Source organism: Malus sylvestris, chromosome 5, assembly GCF_916048215.2.
Source record: "Malus sylvestris chromosome 5, drMalSylv7.2, whole genome shotgun sequence".
In the NCBI taxonomy this organism is placed as follows: Eukaryota; Viridiplantae; Streptophyta; class Magnoliopsida; order Rosales; family Rosaceae; genus Malus; species Malus sylvestris.
In genome coordinates, this window is record NC_062264.1 from 12,772,971 (window position 1) to 12,800,470 (window position 27,500).

General features: G+C 44.7%; 1 protein-coding gene, 2 long non-coding RNA genes and 1 pseudogene across 6 annotated transcripts; 2 read left to right on the forward strand and 2 right to left on the reverse strand.

Moving 5' to 3' along the window:
* Window positions 1-273: 273 nt before the first annotated feature.
* On the forward strand, window positions 274-2,499 carry LOC126623545 (uncharacterized protein At1g01500-like; annotated as a pseudogene).
* An 8,186-nt stretch (window positions 2,500-10,685) lies between these two features.
* LOC126623541 (BTB/POZ domain-containing protein At3g05675-like) lies at window positions 10,686-27,417 on the reverse strand. Its single transcript, XM_050292452.1, has 2 exons — window positions 26,161-27,417; window positions 10,686-11,330 (listed from the first exon to the last, which is right to left on the reverse strand). Exons 1-2 carry the CDS (start codon window positions 27,400-27,402, stop codon window positions 11,049-11,051), a joined length of 1,524 nt encoding a protein of 507 aa, XP_050148409.1. The 5' UTR covers window positions 27,403-27,417; the 3' UTR covers window positions 10,686-11,048.
* On the forward strand, window positions 15,216-22,879 carry LOC126623548 (uncharacterized). 4 transcript variants are annotated; one of them, XR_007623790.1, is made up of 3 exons: window positions 17,047-17,180; window positions 17,863-18,081; window positions 22,368-22,879. It is a non-coding gene; the product is annotated as an uncharacterized LOC126623548 (long non-coding RNA). The 4 variants fall into 4 exon arrangements; XR_007623793.1 differs by lacking the exons at window positions 17,047-17,180; window positions 17,863-18,081 and adding an exon at window positions 15,216-15,378; XR_007623792.1 differs by lacking the exons at window positions 17,047-17,180; window positions 17,863-18,081 and adding an exon at window positions 16,146-16,279.
* Window positions 18,075-24,787, reverse strand: LOC126623547 (uncharacterized). The gene is made up of 3 exons (XR_007623789.1): window positions 23,967-24,787; window positions 23,301-23,882; window positions 18,075-21,708 (listed from the first exon to the last, which is right to left on the reverse strand). It is a non-coding gene; the product is annotated as an uncharacterized LOC126623547 (long non-coding RNA).
* Window positions 27,418-27,500: the final 83 nt, after the last annotated feature.

The following is a 27,500-nucleotide window of genomic DNA, read 5'->3' on the forward strand; positions in this document are numbered from 1 at the left end:
AAGATTAAGAAATTGTCCCATTTTGGAGTATTTCCCAAAAATTAAAGATATTAGCATACATGTTACAAAGCAACATGTCATGTAAGGCAAAACGCGACATGCTCAATTGTGTGGTAAAACTTGCTTTTGTAATGTTGGGAGATCATATTATTGTGCCGCATTTTGTAACACCTCTCTATAAACTGAGAATAACTTACTTGATACAGGAATATCATCATGTGGCATTCCGTGCTAGTAAAATAAAAACATTTGGCAAAGACTTAAACGTATTTTTATTTTATTGACGCGAAATACTGTCGTGGCAACATTTGGATCATGTAAGTTTTTCTCAGTGAAACTTTGAAAGAAAAATATGTGGAAATCCAAAGGCCCTATGGTTTGCCGGATATTGTAGATCCTCCAATAGATTCACGGATAATAAAATAAAGTTTTGGACGTCCCTATGATTACGTTGGCTTCGTGAACGAACTTGCATGCTATCTCTCTCTCTTAATCTTCCAGGATAAGATCTGATGATCATCCGGGGAATATCCAATACAGTGCGACCCCACCTGTAATAAACAAAACAAGAAATTCATATCTTCTGAAATCCCAAATCCTCAATTACAAAAGTAAAAAATAAAGAGAAACCCATTGTTGTTTCTCAAATTTGAGAAGTTGGGTTTCGTCCTGATTCGATGACCTTTTGATTTGCTTTGCCTGCCCACTAATTTCTGTGTATTTGTAGGGGAGCATATAATTTTAAGATATTTGTGGTGAGTGGTGAGTTTTCCTGTATTAAATTAGTGTTGGTGATTAGTGGATACGCACAGTTTGTCTGATTATTACATGGCGTGGGAAGTATGTCGTTTATCACATGTCGCTTTTTTAATGATCTTTTTTATGGTTATGCCGGCGATGATAGGCGGATCTGGTAACTGGTCTGTTCGTTTTGTTGGGATCTGGGAAGTATGGTCACTAGTTTTGCTTTTGCAGGCTGATTGACCAGTTTTATTGGGTTTACTACTTTTTTTTAAGTGAATTTTAGGCTTGTATTAATTCTGTTCATCATTTTGGAGTCGAAAAAAAGCAGCTTTTAGCTTTATTGCTCTGCTTGTAAGTTGTCAAAGTTCAATCCTTTGGCTTTGTCTGCATCTGCATCTGCATCTTTTTTTATGAATCTCATTTTGATTTCGATGTGATTTTTAACTAACCTGAGATCCAAAGAATTTCTCCATTTTCTCTAATATTTTCAAGACTTGTGGTTTTTTTCTTCTTATTTTCTCCAATATTTTTTCCCCATCTTATCCTTTCTCTTATGATTTTATCCCTTTGTTTTCGGTTTGGTTAGTTTTCTTATTCCTGCTCCTCATGCTCTGTAATCAATAGCTGCTTGATCCTCAATTGAGTTCTTGCAGAAAAACTTGCTTTTAGGATGGTTCTGTTCTTATTTTGCTTTGATTTGATTTCATTTTACCTTTCTCGGACTTTCGGCTAATAAGAATTCAAGTGTAGTATCTGTTCTTATCGGTTTAATTTGATTTCATTGATATGCATGCAGGTTCCTTATGCTTAGAGCTCCACTGCGGTAGTGAGGTGGAAGGAGGATTTGATCGAGGAAAATTGAAACATTTAGGATCATGGGTAATCTGTATGAGGCATCAAACGGCCACATGGTTGCGAGACAATCCAAGGTGTCACTACCCTGGCTTGATGTAAGAGTCTTTTATGTTAGAATTAGCAAATGTGAGATCGATGATTCCGCTCCCGAGTTCCTCACAGTAAATCACATTCCATTGGATCCTGATACCCTTCTTGAAGTTAATAGTGTTAGAACTAGCATCTATTCAGATGGGGCAACAACCATTCTCCGAAGGGATCGCTTAGATAAGAAGTCTGAAGAAGCCACTTTTGTGAGCACTGACAGTATAAGGATGACTGGAAGTGTGAAGTTTGAGGTTTTCGACAAGGATGTTGTCGTGCTATCTGGGGTTCTAGAACTATGTGATAGTAATGGTTTTGTTGGGGAAACAGATCGTCATGGTCAGAGATAGAGCATGAGTTGTGAATCAGATATAGTTGCAAGCACTGGCTTCTTTAAAGGAAGGCAATTCATGGGGCCAGAGTATACTTCACCTTCGATTGAGGTATACATCGCAGGGTCCTTCTCGGGCACTCCAATAATTTTGACAAAGACTTTGCTGCTCGGTCTTTGGAAGAAGCATACGAGGAAAGGGTTGTTGGATTCCAGACCAGAGTATGAGGCAACTGAAGACCAGAAAAACAATCCTCCTCCTAGGTTTTCTTTTCAGGTACCTACTTCCGATCGAGTGTTTTTCATGCTTTATGCATTTCAAAATGGAGTTTGAGTTGCCTTGCGCTCTGTTGCTTATATGTTGTTGAGTTGCTTATGACAGAGATATGTACATATGATACTCCTACGTTTTTGGCTTTCAGCAGGTTATCCGAACCCAAAATTCGCTGGTCAATCAATAATTGATCAAAAGGGAACCGCTACTACAACAACAACAACAAAGCCTTTTCCCACTAAGTGGGGTCGGCTATATGAATCCTAGAACGCCATTGCGCTCGGTTTTGTGTCATGTCCTCCGTTAGATCCAAGTACTCAAATCTTTTCTTAAGGTCTCTTCCAAAGTTTTCCTAGGTCTTCCTCTACCCCTTCGGCCCTGAACCTCTGTCCCGTAGTCACATTTTCGAACCGAAGCGTCAGTAGGCCTTCTTTGCACATGTCCAAACCACCGGAACCGATTTTCTCTCATATTTCCTTCAATTTTGGCTACTCCTACTTTACCTCGGATATCCTCATTCCCAATCTTATCCTTTCTCGTGTGCCCATACATCCCACGAAGCATCCTCATCTCCGCTACACCCATTTTGTGTACGTGTTGATGCTTCACCGCCCAACCTTCTGTGCCATACAACATCGCTGGCCTTATTGCCGTCCTATAAAATTTTCCCTTGAGCTTCAGTGGCCTACGACGGTCACACAACACGCCGGATGCACTTCATCCATCCAGCTTGTATTTTATGGTTGAGATCTCCATCTAATTCTCCGTTCTCTTGCAAGATAGATCCTAGGTAGCGAAAACGGTCACTTTTTGTGATCTTCGCTAGATTGCTCCGGTCATTAGTGTGGATAAGTATATAAATGGATAGAGATAGGAAAGCAAACACAAGATGTACGTGGTTCACCCAGGTTGGCTACGTCCACGGAATAGAGGAGTTCTCATTAATTGTGAAGGGTTTACACAAGTACATAGGTTCAAGCTCTCCTTTAGTAAGTACAAGTGAATGATTTAGTACAAATGACATTAGGAAATATTGTGGGAGAATGATCTCGTAACCATGAAACTTCTAAGTACTGGAGTGTGGTATCGTCTTGACTTTCCTTATCTGTCTCATAGGTAGATGTGGCATCTTCTCTGGAAGTACTCTTCCTCCATCCAGGGGTGGTATCTGTAACTGGTGGAGATGCACAAGGTAATGTATCAATGTCACTTGAAGCTTACTTGTAGTTTCAGGCTTGGTCAAGCGCGATACAAACCATGTAGTAGGAGTCCCCCAAGTCGCCGAGCTAGGGGATCTGCTGACAGAGGTGACAGACAAGGTAAGCAATCCGAGCTCCGGCTGATTGTTCACATTCTCCCTATCTTGCAGGCAGCATGAAGGATAAAGAGAAGAAAAATGAGAAGAGATGATATGGGATACTTTTGCTTTTGAAGAAGTAACTTTCCACAGGCTTATTCTTCAACTGGGCTGGAGGGTTTTCTGGTTTCCTCCAGAGATAAGGCCGACTGAAGAATTTGAGGGTTAAAACAAGTCCATCAAATCTAGAGTACGTTCGACCCTGCTGATATGGGATACTTTTGCTTTTGACAGAGTAATGGATGTATCGACACGTGTGCTGTTACGCTTGTCTCCACATGCTTCCTTGTATCCTTCTCACTTGCCCTATCTGTTCCTCAGGCAGATGCGGGATCTTCCCTGGAAGCATAAGATGTTGAAGATGAGTACTCGAGAGCAATGCCAGATAAGTAATCAGGTAAGGGGTTCCAGGCAGTCAGTTCCTGGCTGGAAGCTTGATTCCAAGTGCTGACTGATTGCTCTCTTTCTCCTTGTCTTGCAGGTAAGAACAAGGCCAAAGGAAAAGACAGGGAAAAAGCATGATATGGGATACTCTTGCTTTTAACCCTGATGATATGAGATATTCTTGCTCTAGTATAGCTTGTTTACAGAGGTATTATCGGGGGGAAAGAAAGCTGAATATTTCGAAAGGCTTCGTTGGGAGTGCCCTCTCGGATAAGAGGAAGGGTTGAGCATTTTTGCAGGTCTGCCTGTCCGTTGGGGATGGAGGTCGACATATATAGGAGTCTCCCCAACATCAAGTAATAATGTTATTCCTTTACCCTGCTTGGTCATGGCACGGTAGTGGGAGCTGCCAACTTCACAAGTTTTAACTCTGTCAAAACATTTTGAAAAAGTGGTCTGTGGTATCTGGAAAGCTGATGTTGTGTGTGAAGATTACAGACAAGCTTTATCCAAGGAGATCCAGCTCTTGAAGTTGGGAAAGTGGTGCCTCTTCGGTTTTCGAACAAGCAATCCTGTCGGGGATCTGGCTCTCGAGATTCGGAGAACGATGCCTCTTCGATTTTTGAGAAAGCAATCCTACTGGGGGTCTGGCTCTCGAGATTCGGAGAGCGGTGTCTTCAATTTTTGAGAAAGTAATTATGTTGGGAGTCTGGCTCTCGAGATTCGGAGGGCGGTGCCTCTTCGATTTTGGAGCAAGCAATCTTGTTGGGAGTGTTTTCTCGAATGTGAGTAAAGGTTGGGCATGTTTGCTAGTCTACCTTGCCACGAAGCACAGAGGTTGACACACAGGGACTTTCCAATTATCCAGCAGTGGTACTGTTCCTTTACCCTCTCTTCGATTTTTGAGAAAGTAATCATGTTAGGAGTCTGGCTCTCGAGATTCGGAAGGCGGTGCCTCTTCGATTTTGGAGCAAGCAATCTTGTTGGGAGTGTTTTCTCGAATGTGAGTAAAGGTTGGGCATGTTTGCTAGTCTACCTTGCCACGAAGCACAGAGGTTGACACACAGGGACTTTCCAATTATCCAGCCGTGGTACTGTTCCTTTACCCTCTCTTCGATTTTTGAGAAAGTAATCATGTTGGGAGTCTGGCTCTCGAGATTCGGAGGGCGGTGCCTCTTCGATTTTGGAGCAAGCAATCTTGTTGGGAGTGTTTTCTCGAATGTGAGTAAAGGTTGGGCATGTTTGCTAGTCTACCTTGCCACGAAGCACAGAGGTTGACACACCGGGACTTTCCAATTATCCAGCAGTGGTACTGTTCCTTTACCCTTGTGGGTAATAATATGGTAGCTAGACCTTCAAAATTTATGTGTCTAAACTCTGTTAGTGTTGTTTCTTTGCTAATCTTTTACCCTTCTTGGTCAGAGCGATGTAGTGGGAGCTACAAGCTTCACGTGTCTCAACTTTGTCAGAGAACTTTGGCAAAGTTATATGTGGTACCCATGAGCTACTGTTGCGTGTGGGAAGTGCGTGATTGAACAGTACGATTCATGTGCTTTCTACTTCGCCAGAAATCTTCGACAGAATGCCCATAATTTCCGCAAAGCTGAGTGCGTGTGACAGGTGCTGACAGGGCTGGAAAAGTAGGTCCCTCTTCGATTTCTGAGATCGGCCCTCGTGGTCTCTGAGCAGCCCAGCTTTTGAGAAAGCAAGCCTCTTCGATTTCTGAGATCAACCTTCGTGGTCTTTGAGCAGCCCAACTTTTGAGAAAGCACACGCCTCTTCGATTTCTGAGATCGACCCTCGTGGTCTCTGAGCAGCCCAGCTTTTGAGAAAGCAAACGCCTCTTCGATTTCTGAGCAGGCGCCTCTTCGATTTCTGAAGCTTCATCGAGTGCAGATTTTTATAGGGGCTGACATTAAGTTCCAAAGCACACTTGAATATCCATCAGTAGAAGCTCCATTCTTGCACTTCTAAGATCTTTGTTTGTCCGACCTCTTCTCTCTTCAACACCTTTGAAAATGTCTGGCCCCTCCGACCGTCGTTTTGACTTGAACCTTGTTGAAGAGGCAGCCCTGCCTTCTCCAGACAACATATGGCGCCCATCCTTCGTCTCCCCTACTGGTCCTCTTACCGTTGGGGATTCCGTGATGAAGAATGATATGACCGCTGCGGTAGTGGCCAGGAACCTTCTCACTCCCAAAGATAACAGACTACTTTCCAAATGGTCTGATGAGTTGGCTGTTAAGGATTCTCTGGCTCTTAGTGTTCAGTGTGCAGGTTCTGTGTCTAATATGGCCCAACGCCTATTTGCTCGAACCCGCCAAGTTGAATCATTGGCGGCTGAAGTGATGAGTCTCAAATAGGAGATTAGAGGGCTCAAGCATGAGAATAAACAGTTGCACCGGCTCGCATATGACTATGCTACAAACATGAAGAGGAAGCTTGACCAGATGAAGGAATCTGATGGTCAGGTTTTACTTGATCATCAGAGATTTGTGGGTTTGTTCCAAAGGCATTTATTGCCTTCGTCTTCTGGGGCTGTACCGCTTAATGAAGCTCCCAATGATCAACCTCTGATGCCTCCTCCTTCTAGGGTTCTGTCCAGTACTGAGGCTCCGAATGATCCCCCTCCGGTGCCTTCTCTTTCTGGGGCTCTACCGACTGCTGAGACTTCTCCTAAGCAACCTTTGTGAAGGCTCCCTCTTGTTTGTTTATTTTGACTCAAGTATATGTACATATTTGTAACTTATCGGGGATATCAATAAATAAGCTTTCCTTCATTTCAACGTATTGTGTTAAATACACCAAAGCCTTCTTCGCTAAGTTCTTTGAATTTTCTTTTGTTGAAGCTTGTATGTTGAAGCTTTGTGAGTGGAGCATGTAGGTTGAGGTAGTGTTCCCTTAATTTCCCGAGTGAGGAAAACTTCTCGGTTGGAGACTTGGAAAATCCAAGTCACTGAGTGGGATCGGCTATATGAATCTTAGAACGTCATTGTGTTCTGTCTTGTGTCATGTCCTCCGTTAGATCCAAGTACTCTAAGTCTTTTCTTAGGGTCACTTCCAAAGTTTTCCTAGGTCTTCCTTTACCCCTTCGGCCCTGAACCTCTGTCCCATAGTCGCATCTTCTAATCGGAGCGTCAGTAGGCTTTCTTTGCACATGTCCAAACCACCGTAACCGATTTTCTCTCATCTTTCCTTCAATTTCGGCTACTCCTACTTTACCCCGGATATCCTCATTCCTAATCTTATCCTTTCTCGTGTGCCCACACATCCAACGAAGCATCCTCATCTCCGCTACACCCATTTTGTGTACGTGTTGATGCTTCACCGCCCAACACTCTGTGCCATACAGCATCGCCGGCCTTATTGCCGTCCTATAAAATATTCCCTTGAGCTTCAGTGGCATACGGCGGTCACACAACACGCCGGATGCACTCTTCCACTTCATCCATCCAGCTTGTATTCTATGGTTGAGATCTCCATCTAATTCTCCGTTCTTTTGCAAGATAGATCCTAGGTAACGAAAACGGTCGCTCTTTGGTATTTCTTGATCTCCGATCCTCACCCCTAACTCGTTTTGGCCTCCATTTGCACTGAACTTGCACTCCATATATTCTGTCTTTGATCGGCTTAGGCGAAGACCTTTAGATTCCAACACTTCTCTCCAAAGGTTAAGCTTTGCATTTACCCCTTCCTGAGTTTCATCTATCAACACTATATCGTCTGCGAAAAGCATACACCAAGGAATATCATCTTGAATATGTCCTGTTAACTCATCCATTACCAACGCAAAAAGGTAAGGACTTAAGGATGAGCCTTGATGTAATCCTACAGTTATGGGGAAGCTTTCGGTTTGTCCTTCATGAGTTCTTACGGCAGTCTTTGCTCCTTCATACATATCCTGTATAGCTTGGATATATGCTACTCGTACTCCTTTCTTCTCTAAAATCCTCCAAAGAATGTCTCTTAGGACCCTATCATACGCTTTTTCCAAATCTATAAAGACCATGTGTAAATCCTTTTTCCCATCTCTATATCTTTCCATCAATCTTCGTAAGAGATAGATTGCCTCCATGGTTGAGCGCCCTGGCATGAACCTGAATTGGTTGTCCGAAACACGTGTCTCTTGCCTCAATCTATGCTCAATGACTCTCTCCCAGAGCTTCATTGTATGACTCATTAGCTTAATACCCCTATAGTTCATGCAATTTTATACATCGCCCTTATTCTTGTAGATAGGCACCAAAGTGCTCGTTCGCCACTCATTTGGCATCTTCTTCGTTTTCAAAATCCTATTGAAAAGGTCAGTGAGCCATGTTATACATGTCTCTCCCAAAACTTTCCACACTTCGATTGGTATATCGTCTGGGCCTACTGCTTTTCTATGCTTCATCTTCTTCAAAGCTACAACCACTTCTTCCTTCCGGATTCTACGATAAAAAGAGTAGTTTCGACACTCTTCTGAGTTACTCAACTCCCCTAAAGAAGCACTCCTTTCATGTCCTTCATTGAAAAGATTATGAAAATAACCTTTCCATCTGTCTTTAACCGCGTTCTCTGTAGCAAGAACCTTTCCATCCTCATCCTTGATGCACCTCACTTGGTTTAGGTCCGTTGTCTTCTTTTCCCTTGCTCTAGCTAGTTTATAGATATCCAACTCTCCTTCTTTGGTATCTAGTCGCTTATACATATCGTCATAAGCCGCTAACTTAGCTTCTCTCACAGCTTTCTTCGCCTCTTGCTTCGCTTTTCTATACCTTTCATCATTTTCATCGGTCATATCCTTGTATAAGGCTTTACAACATTCCTTCTTAGCCTTCACCTTTGTTTGTACCTCCTCATTCCACCACCAAGATTCCTTTTGGTGTGGGGCAAAGCCCTTGGACTCTCCTAATACCTCTTTTGCTACTTTTCGGATACAACTAGCCATGGAATCCCACATTTGGTTAGCTTCCCCCTCTCTATCCCACACACACTGGGTGATTACTTTCTCTTTGAAAATGACTTGTTTTTCTTCTTTTAGATTCCACCATCTAGTCCTTGGGCACTTCCAAGTCTTGTTCTTTTTTCTCACTCGTTTGATATGTACATCCATCACCAACAAGCGATGTTGATTAGCCACGCTCTCTCCTGGTATAATTTTGCAATCCTTACAAGTTATACGATCCCCTTTCCTCATTAGAAGAAAATCTATTTGTGTTTTTGACGACCCATTCTTGTAGGTGATCACATGTTCTTCTCTCTTCTTAAAGAAGGTGTTGGCTAAGAAGAGATCATATGCCATTGCAAAATCCAAGATAGCTTCCCCATCCTCGTTTCTCTCCCCAAAACCATGGCCACCATGAAAACCTCCATAGTTGCCTGTCTCCCTGCCCACGTGTCCATTTAAATCTCCTTCTATAAATAACTTCTCCGTCTGAGCAATTCCTTGCACCAAGTCTCCAAGATCTTCCCAAAATTTCTCCTTCGAACTCGTATCCAACCCTACTTGAGGTGCGTACGCACTAATCACATTGATAAGTTCTTGTCCTATTACAATCTTGATTGCCATGATTCTATCTCCTACCCTCTTGACATCTACAACATCTTGTGTCAAGGTCTTGTCCACGATGATGCCAACACCATTTCTCGTTCTATTTGTGCCCGAATACCATAGTTTAAACCCTGAGTTTTCTAGATCCTTTGCCTTACGCCCAACCCACTTAGTTTCTTGTAGGCACATAATATTTATCCTTCTCCTCACCATAACTTCTACTACTTCCATAGATTTTCCCGTCAAGGTTCCTATATTCCACGTTCCTAAACGCATTTTGCTCTCTTGAACTCTACCCTTCTGTCCTAGCTTCTTCACCCTTCCCCGTCTAATAGGATCAAAGTACTTCTTTTGTGTGTCCCGTGTAAAATTGATAGGAGCATATGCTCCCAAACAACTTTGAGTGGAGTCGTTCGAAAAGAAGTTTCTATAGCCCCCTTGCTCATTTAACACTGCATCCGGGTGCCGATGGAGATAAAGCGACCATTGCTCACTTATCACTGTGCTCGGGCCACACAGCGCGCCACTTACGGGTGACGCCCTAGCTTTAGCGCGATTTCGTTCTGGATTCATTTTCATAAGGATTCGACGTGATCATGGAGTGCCGACTGTCGACTACCTGACGCCCTCCCCCTCCTCCTCCTCCTTTATCCGGGCTTGGGACTGGCAATGTAAGATAAACTTACACGGCGGAGTTAGGGAACCGCTACTATGTTGACGAAATAAAACGATGCTAATCTAGTACCTCAAAGTACACTGAAATCATCTCTTGTCTACTTATCTTTTGAGGCCGTATTGCATATTATGCATAACCTTTCTGTGCAGCAGTGTTTATTTGCTATTATATGGTGCAAATCAACAGACCTCCCACATGGAGAGATATCCATGATGTGCTCTCGTTTTAAGGCCTCCTTTGGTGTCTAGGAAGAAGCAACGAGTAATATTGTTGTCGATACAAGGTGTCCAGCCTTTCTGGTTTTCTGTCCCGTAATATTTCCGACATATGGTTTCTCCAGAAAAAAACACAAAAACAAAAACAAAAACGACTGCAGTATGGTCCTCTCATAAAATGTAGGATTGAATACAAAAACATCTATATATATACAGAGGAAACACAACGGTATCGACACACAGCAACATCAAAGCGTTTTAGGCTTCGTTATGTTGGTTAGTCATAAAATTCTGCAATCCATAATTCCATATACACATCAGATTGTAGTAACTTCATAACAACCAGATTCGGTTCATATGCTTTTTCAGGATCCAGATATACAACCACTCGAACTCTGATCACCGTTAATCTATCAAATGCAAAGTTTTGGCTTACCGGGAAAAGCTAATATGCACAATGCTAGATACAGCTAAACATCCACAAGGGCAAGAGTCCAACGCAGCACTAGTTCATCTATTAACAAAAGACAAACCCCACATGATTCTAACAGAAGATTCTGAGCTTGAGGGGTGTACTCGATTCTGCCACGTGATTCTAACAAAGATTCTGAAGTTGAGGGGGATGTGTCGAACGGCGAAACCAGGTATTGAATGCCGTGACCAGGTGAGGACAGTCCTCCACATTCCGGGTAGAGAAGCTGAGGCACTGCTGCAGCAACTCCTGTGAATCTGACATGGGCAGTGTGGAAATTATTCTGAGGAATATCTCTTCCAGATCCAAGTACAGTGGTTTGTTACTAGATGTCAGAGGGGAAGTATTGGTATCTTTACAAACAATCAGAACTGGAAGCCAATCTTTGACAAGCTTCTTCCGAACCTGAAAAACACATTATAAATATCAGCCTTAGGTTACTTGATCTGTCCGGGCCACGAGTTTTGTAACAGTAAAGGAAAAATAAATTGTTTTGTCTAATCCCCTGGGCACCTAACAAACAAGAATGAGGGTAAGATCGGTTACATTGTGTTGTTAACCAAGCAGCATTATTCAACAAGTATTAGGATGTTAAAAAATTGGAAACATGTTTCTGTAAAGCATTTGGAAAAGATAAATCAATGGAAAACATAACTGCAGCTCCATTTGGGGATAACCACTCACGCATGACAACATAACAGCAAAGTTCTTGCCCATACACATTTCAGTATGAGGCAACTTACAACGTATTTAACGCCAGAAGAGAAAAGAACACATGTCAGAGAAGCTAAGTTAGCGGCCTATGACGATATGTATAAACGACTAGATACCAAAGAAGGAGAGTTGGATATCTATAAACTAGCTAGAGCAAGGGAAAAGAAGACAAGGGACCTAAACCAAGTGAGGTGCATCAAGGATGAGGATGGAAAGGTTCTTGCTACAGAGAACGCGGTTAAAGACAGATGGAGAGGTTATTTTCATAATCTTTTCAATGAAGGACATGAAATGAGTGCTTCTTTAGGGGAGTTGAGTAACTCAGAAGAGTGTAGAAACTACTCTTTTTATCGTCGAATCCGGAAGGAAGAAGTGGTTATAACTTTGAAGAAGATGAAGCATAGAAAAGCAATAGGCTCAGACGATATACCAATCTAAGTGTGGAAAGTTTTGGGAGAGACAGGTATAACATGGCTCACTGACCTTTTCAATAGGATTTTGAAAACGAAGAAGATGCCAAATGAGTGGCGAACGAGCACTTTGGTGCCTATCTACAAGAATAAGGGCGACGTACAAAATTGCATGAACTATAGGGGTATTAAGTTAATGAGTCATACAATGAAGCTCTGGGAGAGAGTCATTGAGCATAGATTGAAGCAAGAGACACGGGTTTCGGACAACCAATTCGGGTTCATGCCAGGGCGCTCAACCATGGAGGCAATCTATCTCTTACGAAGATTGATGGAAAGATATAGAGATGGGAAAAAGGATTTACACATGGTCTTTATAGATTTGGAAAAAGCGTATGATAGGGTCCCAAGAGACATTCTTTGGAGGATTTTAGAGAAGAAAGGAGTACGAGTAGCATATATCCAAGCCATAAAGGATATGTATGAAGGAGCAAAGACTGCCGTAAGAACTCATGAAGGACAAACCGAAAGCTTTCCCATAACTGTAGGATTACATCAAGGCTCATCCTTAAGTCCTTACCTTTTTGCGTTGGTAATGGATGAGTTAACAGGACATATTCAAGATGATATTCCTTGGTTTTTGCTTTTCGCAGACGATATAGTGTTGATAGATGAAACTCAGGAAGGGGTAAATGCAAAGCTTAACCTTTGGAGAGAAGTGTTGGAATCTAAAGGTCTTCGCCTAAGCCGATCAAAGACAGAATATATGGAGTGCAAGTTCAGTGCAAATGGAGGCCAAAACGAGTTAGGGGTGAGGATCGGAGATCAAGAAATACCAAAGAGCGACCGTTTTCGTTACCTAGGATCTATCTTGCAAAAGAACAGAGAATTAGATGGAGATCTCAACCATAGAATACAAGCTGGATGGATGAAGTGGAAGAGTGCATCTGGTGTGTTGTGTGACCGTCGTATGCCACTGAAGCTCAAGGGAAAATTTTATAGGACGGCAATAAGGCCGACGATGCTGTATGGCACAGAATGTTGGGCGGTGAAGCATCAACACGTACACAAAATGGGTGTAGCGGAGATGAGGATGCTTCGTTGGATGTGTGGGCACACGAGAAAGGATAAGATTAGGAATGAGGATATCCGGGGTAAAGTAGGAGTAGCCGAAATTGAAGGAAAGATGAGAGAAAATCGGTTACGGTGGTTTGGACATGTGCAAAGAAGGCCTACTGACGCTCCGATTAGAAGATGCGACTATGGGACAGAGGTTCAGGGCCGAAGGAGTAGAGGAAGACCTAGGAAAACTTTGGAGGAGACTCTAAGAAAAGACTTAGAGTACTTGGATCTAACGAAGGACATGACACAGGACCGAGCACAATGGCGTTCTAAGATTCATATAGCCGATCCTACTCAGTGACTTGGATTTTCCAAGTCTCCAACCGAGAAGTTTTCCTCACTCGGAAAATTAAGGGAACACTACCCTAACCTACATGCTCCACTCAGAAAGCTTCAACATACAAGCTTCAACAAAAGAAAATTCAAAGAACTTAGCGAAGAAGGCTTTGGTGTATTTAACACGATACGTTGAAATGAAGGAAAACTTATTTATTGATATCCCCGATAAGCTACAAATATGTACATATACATGAGTCAAAATAAACAAACAAGATGGAGCCTTCACAAAGGTTGCTTAGGAGAAGTCTCAGCAGTCGGTAGAGCCCCAGTAAGAGAAGGCATCGAAGGGGGATCATTCGGAGCCTCAGTACTGGACAGAACCTTAGAAGGAGGAGGCATCAGAGGTTGATCATTTGGAGCTTCATTACGCGGTACAGCCCCAGAAGACGAAGGCAATAAATGCCTTTGGAACAAACCCACAAATCTCTGATGATCAAGTAAAACCTGACCATCAGTTTCCTTCATCTGGTCAAGCTTCTTCTTCATGTTTGTAGCATAGTCATGTGCGAGCCGGTGCAACTGTTTATTCTCATGCTTGAGCCCTCTAATCTCCTGTTTGAGACTCATCACTTCAGCCGCCAATGATTCAACTTGGCGGGTTCGAGCAAATAGGCGTTGGGCCATATTAGACACAGAACCTGCACACTGAACACTGAGAGCCAGCGAATCCTTAATAGCTAACTCATCAGACCGTTTGGAAAGTAGCCTGTTATCTTTGGGAGTGAGAAGGTTCCTGGCCACCACCGCAGCGGTCATATCATTCTTCATCACAGAATCCCCAACGGTAAGAGGACCAGTAGGGGAGACGAAGGATGGGCGCCATATGTTGTCTGGAGAAGGCGGGGCTGCCTCTTCAACAAGGTTCAAGTCAAAACGACGATCGGAGGGGCCAGACATTTTCAAAGGTGTTGAAGAGAGAAGAAGTCGGACAAATCAAGATCTTAGAAGTGCAAGAATGGAGCTTCTACTGGTGGAGATTCAAGTGTGCTTTGGAACTTAATGCCAGCCCCTATAAAAAGCTGCACTCGACGGAGCTTCAGACATCGAAGAGGCGCCTGCTCAGAAATCGAAAAGGCGTTTGCTTTCTCAAAAGCTGGGCTGCTTAGAGACCACGAGGGTGATCTCATAAATCGAAGAGGTGTTTGCTTTCTCAAAAGTTGGGCTGCTCAAAGACCATGAAAGCTGATCTCAGAAATCGAAGAGGCGCTCGCTTTCTCAAAAGCTGGGCTCCTCAGAGACCACGAGGGCCGATCTCAGAAATCGAAGAGGCACCTACTTTTCCAACCTTGTTAGCACCTGTCACACGCACACTCAGCTTTGCGGAAATTATGGGTATTCTGTCGAAGACTTCTGGGGAAGTAGAAAACACATGAATCTTACTGTCCAATCACCCACTTCCCACACGCAACAATAGCTCATGGGTACCACAGATAACTTTGCCAAAGTTGAGCACGTGAAGCTTGCAGCTCCACTACATCGCTCTGACCAAGAAGGGTAAAAGAATAGCAAAGAAACAGCACTAACAAAGTTTAGACCCATAAATTTTGAAGGTCTAGCTACCATATTATTACCCACAAGGGTAAATGAACAGTACCACTGCTAAATAATTGGAAAGTCCCTGTGTGTCAACCTCTGTGCCTTGTGGCAAGGTAGACTAGCAAACATGCCCAACCTTTACTCACATTTCGAGAAAACAATCCCAATAAGATTGCTTGCTCCAAAATCGAAGAGGCACCGTCCTCCGAATCTCGAGAGCTAGACTCCCAACATGACTACTTTCTCAAAAATCGAAGAGAGGGTAAATGAACAGTACCATTGCTGGATAATTGGAAAGTCCCTATGTGTCAACCTCTGTGCTTCGTGGCAAGGTAGACTAGCAAACATGCCCAACCTTTACTCACATTCGAGAAAACACTTCCAACAAGATTGCTTGCTCCAAAATCGAAGAGGCACCGCCCTCCGAATCTCGAGAGCCAGACTCCCAACATGATTACTTTCTCAAAAATCGAAGAGACACTGCTCCCCGAATCTCGAGAGCCAGACCCCCAGCATGATTGCTTTCTCAAAAATCGAAGAGGCATCGTTCTCCGAATCAATCGAAGAGGCGCTCGCTTTCTCAAAAGCTGGGCTGCTCAGAGATCACGAGGGCCGATCTCAGAAATCGAAGAGGCACCTACTTTTCTAGCCTTGTCAGCACCTGTCACACGCACACTAAGCTTTGCGGAAATTATGGGCATTCTGTCGAAGACTTCTGGTGAAGTCGAAAGCACATGAATCTTACTGTTCAATCACCCACTTCCCACACGCAACAATAGCTCATGGGTACCACAGATAACTTTGCCAAAGTTGAGCACGTGAAGCTTGCAGCTCCACTACATCGCTCTGACCAAGAAGGGTAAAAGAATAGCAAAGAAACAGCACTAACAAAGTTTAGACCCATAAATTTTGAAGGTCTAGCTACCATATTATTACCCACAAGGGTAAATGAACAGTACCACTGCTAAATAATTGGAAAGTCCCTGTGTGTCAACCTCTGTGCCTTGTGGCAAGGTAGACTAGCAAACATGCCCAACCTTTACTCACATTTCGAGAAAACAATCCCAATAAGATTGCTTGCTCCAAAATCGAAGAGGCACCGTCCTCCGAATCTCGAGAGCTAGACTCCCAACATGACTACTTTCTCAAAAATCGAAGAGAGGGTAAATGAACAGTACCATTGCTGGATAATTGGAAAGTCCCTATGTGTCAACCTCTGTGCTTCGTGGCAAGGTAGACTAGCAAACATGCCCAACCTTTACTCACATTCGAGAAAACACTTCCAACAAGATTGCTTGCTCCAAAATCGAAGAGGCACCGCCCTCCGAATCTCGAGAGCCAGACTCCCAACATGATTACTTTCTCAAAAATCGAAGAGACACTGCTCCCCGAATCTCGAGAGCCAGACCCCCAGCATGATTGCTTTCTCAAAAATCGAAGAGGCATCGTTCTCCGAATCAATCGAAGAGGCGCTCGCTTTCTCAAAAGCTGGGCTGCTCAGAGATCACGAGGGCCGATCTCAGAAATCGAAGAGGCACCTACTTTTCTAGCCTTGTCAGCACCTGTCACACGCACACTCAGCTTTGCGGAAATTATGGGCATTCTGTCGAAGACTTCTGGTGAAGTCGAAAGCACATGAATCTTACTGTTCAATCACCCACTTCCCACACGCAACAATAGCTCATGGGTACCACAGATAACTTTGCCAAAGTTGAGCACGTGAAGCTTGCAGCTCCACTACATCGCTCTGACCAAGAAGGGTAAAAGAATAGCAAAGAAACAGCACTAACAAAGTTTAGACCCATAAATTTTGAAGGTCTAGCTACCATATTATTACCCACAAGGGTAAATGAACAGTACCACTGCTAAATAATTGGAAAGTCCCTGTGTGTCAACCTCTGTGCCTTGTGGCAAGGTAGACTAGCAAACATGCCCAACCTTTACTCACATTTCGAGAAAACAATCCCAATAAGATTGCTTGCTCCAAAATCGAAGAGGCACCGTCCTCCGAATCTCGAGAGCTAGACTCCCAACATGACTACTTTCTCAAAAATCGAAGAGAGGGTAAATGAACAGTACCATTGCTGGATAATTGGAAAGTCCCTATGTGTCAACCTCTGTGCTTCGTGGCAAGGTAGACTAGCAAACATGCCCAACCTTTACTCACATTCGAGAAAACACTTCCAACAAGATTGCTTGCTCCAAAATCGAAGAGGCACCGCCCTCCGAATCTCGAGAGCCAGACTCCCAACATGATTACTTTCTCAAAAATCGAAGAGACACTGCTCCCCGAATCTCGAGAGCCAGACCCCCAGCATGATTGCTTTCTCAAAAATCGAAGAGGCATCGTTCTCCGAATCAATCGAAGAGGCGCTCGCTTTCTCAAAAGCTGGGCTGCTCAGAGATCACGAGGGCCGATCTCAGAAATCGAAGAGGCACCTACTTTTCTAGCCTTGTCAGCACCTGTCACACGCACACTCAGCTTTGCGGAAATTATGGGCATTCTGTCGAAGACTTCTGGTGAAGTCGAAAGCACATGAATCTTACTGTTCAATCACCCACTTCCCACACGCAACAATAGCTCATGGGTACCACAGATAACTTTGCCAAAGTTGAGCACGTGAAGCTTGCAGCTCCACTACATCGCTCTGACCAAGAAGGGTAAAAGAATAGCAAAGAAACAGCACTAACAAAGTTTAGACCCATAAATTTTGAAGGTCTAGCTACCATATTATTACCCACAAGGGTAAATGAACAGTACCACTGCTAAATAATTGGAAAGTCCCTGTGTGTCAACCTCTGTGCCTTGTGGCAAGGTAGACTAGCAAACATGCCCAACCTTTACTCACATTTCGAGAAAACAATCCCAATAAGATTGCTTGCTCCAAAATCGAAGAGGCACCGTCCTCCGAATCTCGAGAGCTAGACTCCCAACATGACTACTTTCTCAAAAATCGAAGAGAGGGTAAATGAACAGTACCATTGCTGGATAATTGGAAAGTCCCTATGTGTCAACCTCTGTGCTTCGTGGCAAGGTAGACTAGCAAACATGCCCAACCTTTACTCACATTCGAGAAAACACTTCCAACAAGATTGCTTGCTCCAAAATCGAAGAGGCACCGCCCTCCGAATCTCGAGAGCCAGACTCCCAACATGATTACTTTCTCAAAAATCGAAGAGACACTGCTCCCCGAATCTCGAGAGCCAGACCCCCAGCATGATTGCTTTCTCAAAAATCGAAGAGGCATCGTTCTCCGAATCAATCGAAGAGGCGCTCGCTTTCTCAAAAGCTGGGCTGCTCAGAGATCACGAGGGCCGATCTCAGAAATCGAAGAGGCACCTACTTTTCTAGCCTTGTCAGCACCTGTCACACGCACACTCAGCTTTGCGGAAATTATGGGCATTCTGTCGAAGACTTCTGGTGAAGTCGAAAGCACATGAATCTTACTGTTCAATCACCCACTTCCCACACGCAACAATAGCTCATGGGTACCACAGATAACTTTGCCAAAGTTGAGCACGTGAAGCTTGCAGCTCCACTACATCGCTCTGACCAAGAAGGGTAAAAGAATAGCAAAGAAACAGCACTAACAAAGTTTAGACCCATAAATTTTGAAGGTCTAGCTACCATATTATTACCCACAAGGGTAAATGAACAGTACCACTGCTAAATAATTGGAAAGTCCCTGTGTGTCAACCTCTGTGCCTTGTGGCAAGGTAGACTAGCAAACATGCCCAACCTTTACTCACATTTCGAGAAAACAATCCCAATAAGATTGCTTGCTCCAAAATCGAAGAGGCACCGTCCTCCGAATCTCGAGAGCTAGACTCCCAACATGACTACTTTCTCAAAAATCGAAGAGAGGGTAAATGAACAGTACCATTGCTGGATAATTGGAAAGTCCCTATGTGTCAACCTCTGTGCTTCGTGGCAAGGTAGACTAGCAAACATGCCCAACCTTTACTCACATTCGAGAAAACACTTCCAACAAGATTGCTTGCTCCAAAATCGAAGAGGCACCGCCCTCCGAATCTCGAGAGCCAGACTCCCAACATGATTACTTTCTCAAAAATCGAAGAGACACTGCTCCCCGAATCTCGAGAGCCAGACCCCCAGCATGATTGCTTTCTCAAAAATCGAAGAGGCATCGTTCTCCGAATCAATCGAAGAGGCGCTCGCTTTCTCAAAAGCTGGGCTGCTCAGAGATCACGAGGGCCGATCTCAGAAATCGAAGAGGCACCTACTTTTCTAGCCTTGTCAGCACCTGTCACACGCACACTCAGCTTTGCGGAAATTATGGGCATTCTGTCGAAGACTTCTGGTGAAGTCGAAAGCACATGAATCTTACTGTTCAATCACCCACTTCCCACACGCAACAATAGCTCATGGGTACCACAGATAACTTTGCCAAAGTTGAGCACGTGAAGCTTGCAGCTCCACTACATCGCTCTGACCAAGAAGGGTAAAAGAATAGCAAAGAAACAGCACTAACAAAGTTTAGACCCATAAATTTTGAAGGTCTAGCTACCATATTATTACCCACAAGGGTAAATGAACAGTACCACTGCTAAATAATTGGAAAGTCCCTGTGTGTCAACCTCTGTGCCTTGTGGCAAGGTAGACTAGCAAACATGCCCAACCTTTACTCACATTTCGAGAAAACAATCCCAATAAGATTGCTTGCTCCAAAATCGAAGAGGCACCGTCCTCCGAATCTCGAGAGCTAGACTCCCAACATGACTACTTTCTCAAAAATCGAAGAGAGGGTAAATGAACAGTACCATTGCTGGATAATTGGAAAGTCCCTATGTGTCAACCTCTGTGCTTCGTGGCAAGGTAGACTAGCAAACATGCCCAACCTTTACTCACATTCGAGAAAACACTTCCAACAAGATTGCTTGCTCCAAAATCGAAGAGGCACCGCCCTCCGAATCTCGAGAGCCAGACTCCCAACATGATTACTTTCTCAAAAATCGAAGAGACACTGCTCCCCGAATCTCGAGAGCCAGACCCCCAGCATGATTGCTTTCTCAAAAATCGAAGAGGCATCGTTCTCCGAATCAATCGAAGAGGCGCTCGCTTTCTCAAAAGCTGGGCTGCTCAGAGATCACGAGGGCCGATCTCAGAAATCGAAGAGGCACCTACTTTTCTAGCCTTGTCAGCACCTGTCACACGCACACTCAGCTTTGCGGAAATTATGGGCATTCTGTCGAAGACTTCTGGTGAAGTCGAAAGCACATGAATCTTACTGTTCAATCACCCACTTCCCACACGCAACAATAGCTCATGGGTACCACAGATAACTTTGCCAAAGTTGAGCACGTGAAGCTTGCAGCTCCACTACATCGCTCTGACCAAGAAGGGTAAAAGAATAGCAAAGAAACAGCACTAACAAAGTTTAGACCCATAAATTTTGAAGGTCTAGCTACCATATTATTACCCACAAGGGTAAATGAACAGTACCACTGCTAAATAATTGGAAAGTCCCTGTGTGTCAACCTCTGTGCCTTGTGGCAAGGTAGACTAGCAAACATGCCCAACCTTTACTCACATTTCGAGAAAACAATCCCAATAAGATTGCTTGCTCCAAAATCGAAGAGGCACCGTCCTCCGAATCTCGAGAGCTAGACTCCCAACATGACTACTTTCTCAAAAATCGAAGAGAGGGTAAATGAACAGTACCATTGCTGGATAATTGGAAAGTCCCTATGTGTCAACCTCTGTGCTTCGTGGCAAGGTAGACTAGCAAACATGCCCAACCTTTACTCACATTCGAGAAAACACTTCCAACAAGATTGCTTGCTCCAAAATCGAAGAGGCACCGCCCTCCGAATCTCGAGAGCCAGACTCCCAACATGATTACTTTCTCAAAAATCGAAGAGACACTGCTCCCCGAATCTCGAGAGCCAGACCCCCAGCATGATTGCTTTCTCAAAAATCGAAGAGGCATCGTTCTCCGAATCAATCGAAGAGGCGCTCGCTTTCTCAAAAGCTGGGCTGCTCAGAGATCACGAGGGCCGATCTCAGAAATCGAAGAGGCACCTACTTTTCTAGCCTTGTCAGCACCTGTCACACGCACACTCAGCTTTGCGGAAATTATGGGCATTCTGTCGAAGACTTCTGGTGAAGTCGAAAGCACATGAATCTTACTGTTCAATCACCCACTTCCCACACGCAACAATAGCTCATGGGTACCACAGATAACTTTGCCAAAGTTGAGCACGTGAAGCTTGCAGCTCCACTACATCGCTCTGACCAAGAAGGGTAAAAGAATAGCAAAGAAACAGCACTAACAAAGTTTAGACCCATAAATTTTGAAGGTCTAGCTACCATATTATTACCCACAAGGGTAAATGAACAGTACCACTGCTAAATAATTGGAAAGTCCCTGTGTGTCAACCTCTGTGCCTTGTGGCAAGGTAGACTAGCAAACATGCCCAACCTTTACTCACATTTCGAGAAAACAATCCCAATAAGATTGCTTGCTCCAAAATCGAAGAGGCACCGTCCTCCGAATCTCGAGAGCTAGACTCCCAACATGACTACTTTCTCAAAAATCGAAGAGAGGGTAAATGAACAGTACCATTGCTGGATAATTGGAAAGTCCCTATGTGTCAACCTCTGTGCTTCGTGGCAAGGTAGACTAGCAAACATGCCCAACCTTTACTCACATTCGAGAAAACACTTCCAACAAGATTGCTTGCTCCAAAATCGAAGAGGCACCGCCCTCCGAATCTCGAGAGCCAGACTCCCAACATGATTACTTTCTCAAAAATCGAAGAGACACTGCTCCCCGAATCTCGAGAGCCAGACCCCCAGCATGATTGCTTTCTCAAAAATCGAAGAGGCATCGTTCTCCGAATCAATCGAAGAGGCGCTCGCTTTCTCAAAAGCTGGGCTGCTCAGAGATCACGAGGGCCGATCTCAGAAATCGAAGAGGCACCTACTTTTCTAGCCTTGTCAGCACCTGTCACACGCACACTCAGCTTTGCGGAAATTATGGGCATTCTGTCGAAGACTTCTGGTGAAGTCGAAAGCACATGAATCTTACTGTTCAATCACCCACTAACCACACGCAACAATAGCTCATGGGTACCACAGATAACTTTGCCAAAGTTGAGCACGTGAAGCTTGCAGCTCCACTACATCGCTCTGACCAAGAAGGGTAAAAGAATAGCAAAGAAACAGCACTAACAAAGTTTAGACCCATAAATTTTGAAGGTCTAGCTACCATATTATTACCCACAAGGGTAAATGAACAGTACCACTGCTAAATAATTGGAAAGTCCCTGTGTGTCAACCTCTGTGCCTTGTGGCAAGGTAGACTAGCAAACATGCCCAACCTTTACTCACATTTCGAGAAAACAATCCCAATAAGATTGCTTGCTCCAAAATCGAAGAGGCACCGTCCTCCGAATCTCGAGAGCTAGACTCCCAACATGACTACTTTCTCAAAAATCGAAGAGAGGGTAAATGAACAGTACCATTGCTGGATAATTGGAAAGTCCCTATGTGTCAACCTCTGTGCTTCGTGGCAAGGTAGACTAGCAAACATGCCCAACCTTTACTCACATTCGAGAAAACACTTCCAACAAGATTGCTTGCTCCAAAATCGAAGAGGCACCGCCCTCCGAATCTCGAGAGCCAGACTCCCAACATGATTACTTTCTCAAAAATCGAAGAGACACTGCTCCCCGAATCTCGAGAGCCAGACCCCCAGCATGATTGCTTTCTCAAAAATCGAAGAGGCATCGTTCTCCGAATCAATCGAAGAGGCGCTCGCTTTCTCAAAAGCTGGGCTGCTCAGAGATCACGAGGGCCGATCTCAGAAATCGAAGAGGCACCTACTTTTCTAGCCTTGTCAGCACCTGTCACACGCACACTCAGCTTTGCGGAAATTATGGGCATTCTGTCGAAGACTTCTGGTGAAGTCGAAAGCACATGAATCTTACTGTTCAATCACCCACTTCCCACACGCAACAATAGCTCATGGGTACCACAGATAACTTTGCCAAAGTCTGCCAAAGTTGAGCACGTGAAGCTTGCAGCTCCCACCACATCACTCTGATCAAGAAAGGTAAAAGAATAGCAAAGAAACAGCACTAACAAAGTTTAGACACAAATTTTGAAGGTCTAGCTACCATATTATTACCCACAAGGGTAAAGGAACAGTACCACTGCTGGATAATTGGAAAGTCCCTGTGTGTCAACCTCCGTGCTTCGTGGCAAGGTAGACTAGTAAACATGCCCAACCTTTACTCACATCCGAGAAAACACTCCCAACAAGATTGCTTACTCCAAAATCGAAGAGGCACCGCCCTCCGAATCTCGAGAGCCAGACTCCCAACATGATTACTTTCTCAAAAATCGAAGAGACACTGCTCCCCGAATCTCGAGAGCCAGACCCCCAGCATGATTGCTTTCTCAAAAATCGAAGAAGCATCGTTCTCCGAATCTCGAGAGCCAGATACCACATGCCACTTTTTCAAAGTGCTCTGACAGAGTTAAAACATGTGAAGCTGGCAGCTCCCACTACCGTGCTATGACCAAGCAGGGTAAAGGAATAGCATTACTACTTGTTGTTAGGGAGACTCCTATATATGTCGACCTCCATCCCCAACGGACAGGCAGACCTGCAAAAATGCTTAACCCTTCCTCATATCTGAGAGGGCACTCCCAACGAAACCTTTCGAAATATTCAGCTTTCTTTCCCCCCGATAATACCTCTGCAAACAAGCTATACTAGAGCAAGAATATCTCATATCATCAGGGTTAAAAGCAAGAGTATCCCATATCATGCTTTTTCCCTGTCTTTTCCTTTGGCCTTGTTTTTACCTGCAAGACAAGGAGAAAGAGAGCAATCAGTCAGCACTTGAAATCAAGCTCCCAACCAGGAACTGACTGCCTGGAACCCCTTACCTGATTACTTATCTGGCATTGCTCTCGAGTACTCATCTTCAACATCTTATGTTTCCAGGGAAGATACCGCATCTGCTTGAGGAACAGATAGGGCAAGTGCGAAGGATACAAGGAAGCATGTGGAGACAAGCGTAACAGCACACGTGCCTATACATCCATTACTCTGTCAAAAGCAAAAGTATCCCATATCAGCAGGGTCGAACGTACTCTAGATTTGATGGACTTGTTTTGACCCTCAAATTCTTCAGTCGGCCTTATACTCTGGAGGAAATCAGAAAACCCTCCAGCTCAGTTCAAGAATAAGCCTGTGGAAAGCTACTTCTTCAAAGCAAAAGTATCCCATATCATCTCTTCTCATTTTTCTTCTCTTTATCCTTCATGCTGCTGCAAGATGGGGAGAAGGTGAACAATCAGCCGGAGCTCTGATTGCTTACCTTGTCTGTCACCTCTTTCAGCAGATCCCCTAGCTCGGCGACTTGGGGGACTCCTACTACATGGTTTGTATCGCGCTTGACCAAGCCTGAAACTACAAGTAAGCTTCAAGTGAAATTGATACATTACCTTGTGCATCTCCACCAGTTAAAGATACCACCCCTGGATGGAGGAAGAGTACTTCCAGAGAAGCTGCCACATCTACCTATGAGACAGATAAGGCAAGTCAAGATGATACCACACTCCGATACTTAGAAGTTTCGTGATTACGAGATCATTCTCCCACAATATTTCCTAATGTCATTTGTACTCTAATGTCATTTGTACTAAATCATTCACTTGTACTCACTAAAGGAGAGCTTAAACCTATGTAATTGTGTAAACCATTCACAATTAATGAGAACTCTTCTATTCCGTGGACGTAGCCAATCTGGGTGAACCACGTACATCTTGTGTTTGCTTTCCTATCTCTATCCATTTATATACTTATCCACACTAATGACCGGAGCAATCTAGCGAAGATCACAAAAAGTGACCGTTTTCGCTACCTAGGATCTATCTTGCAAGAGAACGGAGAATTAGATGGAGATCTCAACCATAGAATACGAGCTGGATGATGAAGTGTAAGAGTGCATCCGACGTGTTGTGTGACCGTAAACATCAACACGTACACAAAATGGGTGTAGCGGAGATGAGGATGCTTCGTGGGATGTGTGGGCACACGAGAAAGGATAAGATTGAGAATGAGGATATCCGAGGTAAAGTAGGAGTAGCCGAAATTGAAGGAAAGATGAGAGAAAATCGGTTCCGGTGATTTGGACATATGCAAAGAAGGCCGACTGACGCTCCGGTTCGAAGATGTGACTACGGGACAGAGGTTCAGGGCCGAAGGGGTAGAGGAAGACCTAGGAAAACTTTGGAAGACACTCTAAGAAAAGGCTTAGAGTACTTGGACCTAACGGAGGACATGACACAAAACCGAGCGCAATGGCGTTCTAGGATTCATATAGCCGACCCCACTTAGTGGGAAAAGGCTTTGTTGTTGTTGTTGTTGTTGTTGGCTGGATAGGGACTAGGACATAAATGGAGAGAAAACCTTCAAGACAACTGCTGGCATCTGTGAAAAATTTAAAATCGAACAACACATAAATCTCCTTTATAAGAGAAAAATGACCCAGAATTAAGGCTTTAAGACTCTTCTAAACTTCTCCATTTCTCCCTACATTTAACCATGCAAACGGAAAGGAAAAAATTTCAAGTTTCCCTCCACCTTTCTTCTTCCTTTCTATTTCCCTCAATCCGAACATATGATTACAAGTTTACATAACCGTTTATGGACTAGTGTTAGCTGCTGGCACAGTTCAGGTGTTCAGCAGAAATATTCACAGACCACTGAAATTGCACTCAATAATCCCACTTTCCAAATGTTTGAAGAAAACCAACATCGCAGTGTATTAGCTCCCGCCTGCCGCAATAATACAATTTGGAAACAACCGCTCAGCTTCTTTCTCTTATAAATTGCCAACGTTGTTCAACTTACCATTAATTTGAAAACTACCATGAAAACATAAAAAGAAAAGTTCCTATGTGGAACAGGCCCCATAAAAATTGTGGCTTCCAATACTGTAATCGAGCAATGCACCATATGGACCAATCAATAACCAAATGTAGAACTAACAGAACCACCTCTATATTGCAACAAAGAACTTCAATTACTGGATATGCAGCTACTCTAACAGGAAAGATGACATGGGAATAGTACCTGAGCATCAACCAAAATGGTTCCAGCAGCGACGGCATTTGCAAGCCTCGAAGTGCAGCGAAGCAGGATGCTAGGTAGCCCCGGCACAATATTTCTCCACGCATCATCCCGAAAAGCCCTCTGCAAATCAGCAGCGAAAGCAGGCTGCTCACTCCACTCCCTTACGGCCGAGTCAGCGACTCGGAGCTCGATCATCCTCTCCACAAGCCACACCAGGTGCTTCCCATTGGTCATTGCTGTGTGGAGGTTGAGCCTCTGGATGGCCTCGGTCTCGTCATGGTCGCCGCGGACTCCGGGACTCGTGTACTCCTCCATGGACTCCTTGACGACCTTGAAGGTGGTCTGAAATGCCCGATCCAGAACTCGCTCGACCAGGTCTCTGGACCCGAACTCCCGCAGCAGCTTTGCGACGAAGGCCTTGACGAACGCCATGCTCGGGTTGTGAGTCAATGCGAGGATGAGACCGTACAGCATCTCCTCGCTCGAATCGGGGCTTCCAGAAACCCTTGCGATGAGATCTTTGGCTTCGTCTTCGCTCAGGTGAGGGATTAGGGCGAGCACTCGTGCTTCATCGTCTTGGGTCCAGGGGACGGCCTCCAGGAATCGGAGGCAGAATCGAACGCAATCCTCGAAGATAAGCTCCGAAGCCACCGGGAGGAGGTCGAGCGCCGTCGACACGGTGGTTATGGCGGATGCGAGGTCGGGGGTGTAGAGGAGTTGGAGGAGGGAAATGCGGGCATCCATGGAGCCCGGGGTCGGCGGGACCCGCAGGCTGATGTGGCGGACAGCGTCGTCTTGGGCGTGGGGGTGCTGCCATCGGTCGGATAAGAGGGCGGCGAAGTACTTACAGCGGCGGAGGGCGTGGGCGTGGAGGTGGAGAACGACGTCGTCCTGAGGCTGGGTGGTGGCGGGGGATAGAGATAACGACGTCGCAGAGGGGTCTAAGGGTGAGGGATCGACGAAGAGGCGGAGAATGACGTCGGCGGAGGAAGGGTCGTCGAAGGAGTAGGGGGTGGTGGGGTTGGGTTTCAGAGTCGAGCTCGGGATGGGTTTGGGATCGGGATGGGTGGGTCTTCTGGCATGGGAGTCGATGATGACAGCGACGCAAGGACGGCTGGAGCTGCTGGCGGTGGCGGAGCTGGCGGGGTGTACGGCGCGATGCCGTTTTTTGGAGCCGGTGCCGGTGACCATATCGGGATTTGGGTGATTCGAGAATTGGGAGCGAGCGTCTAGATTTTTCATTCTTAGGGCGAAGGAAATGGAGGATAAGGATGGGCGCGGGACACGTGGAATTACGTGAATTTTTTGGGTGTACTTAATTTGGATTTTAGATGATTCTA

Coding starts and splice junctions, on each gene's coding strand:
- LOC126623541 (XM_050292452.1), bottom strand. CDS start 27,402: ATGAAAAATCTAGACGCTCGCTCCCAATTCTCGAATCACCCAAATCCC. Junction 11,331..26,160: donor CCATTTTGGTTGATGCTCAG/GTACTATTCCCA, acceptor TGTGTTTTTCAG/GTTCGGAAGAAGCTTGTCAA.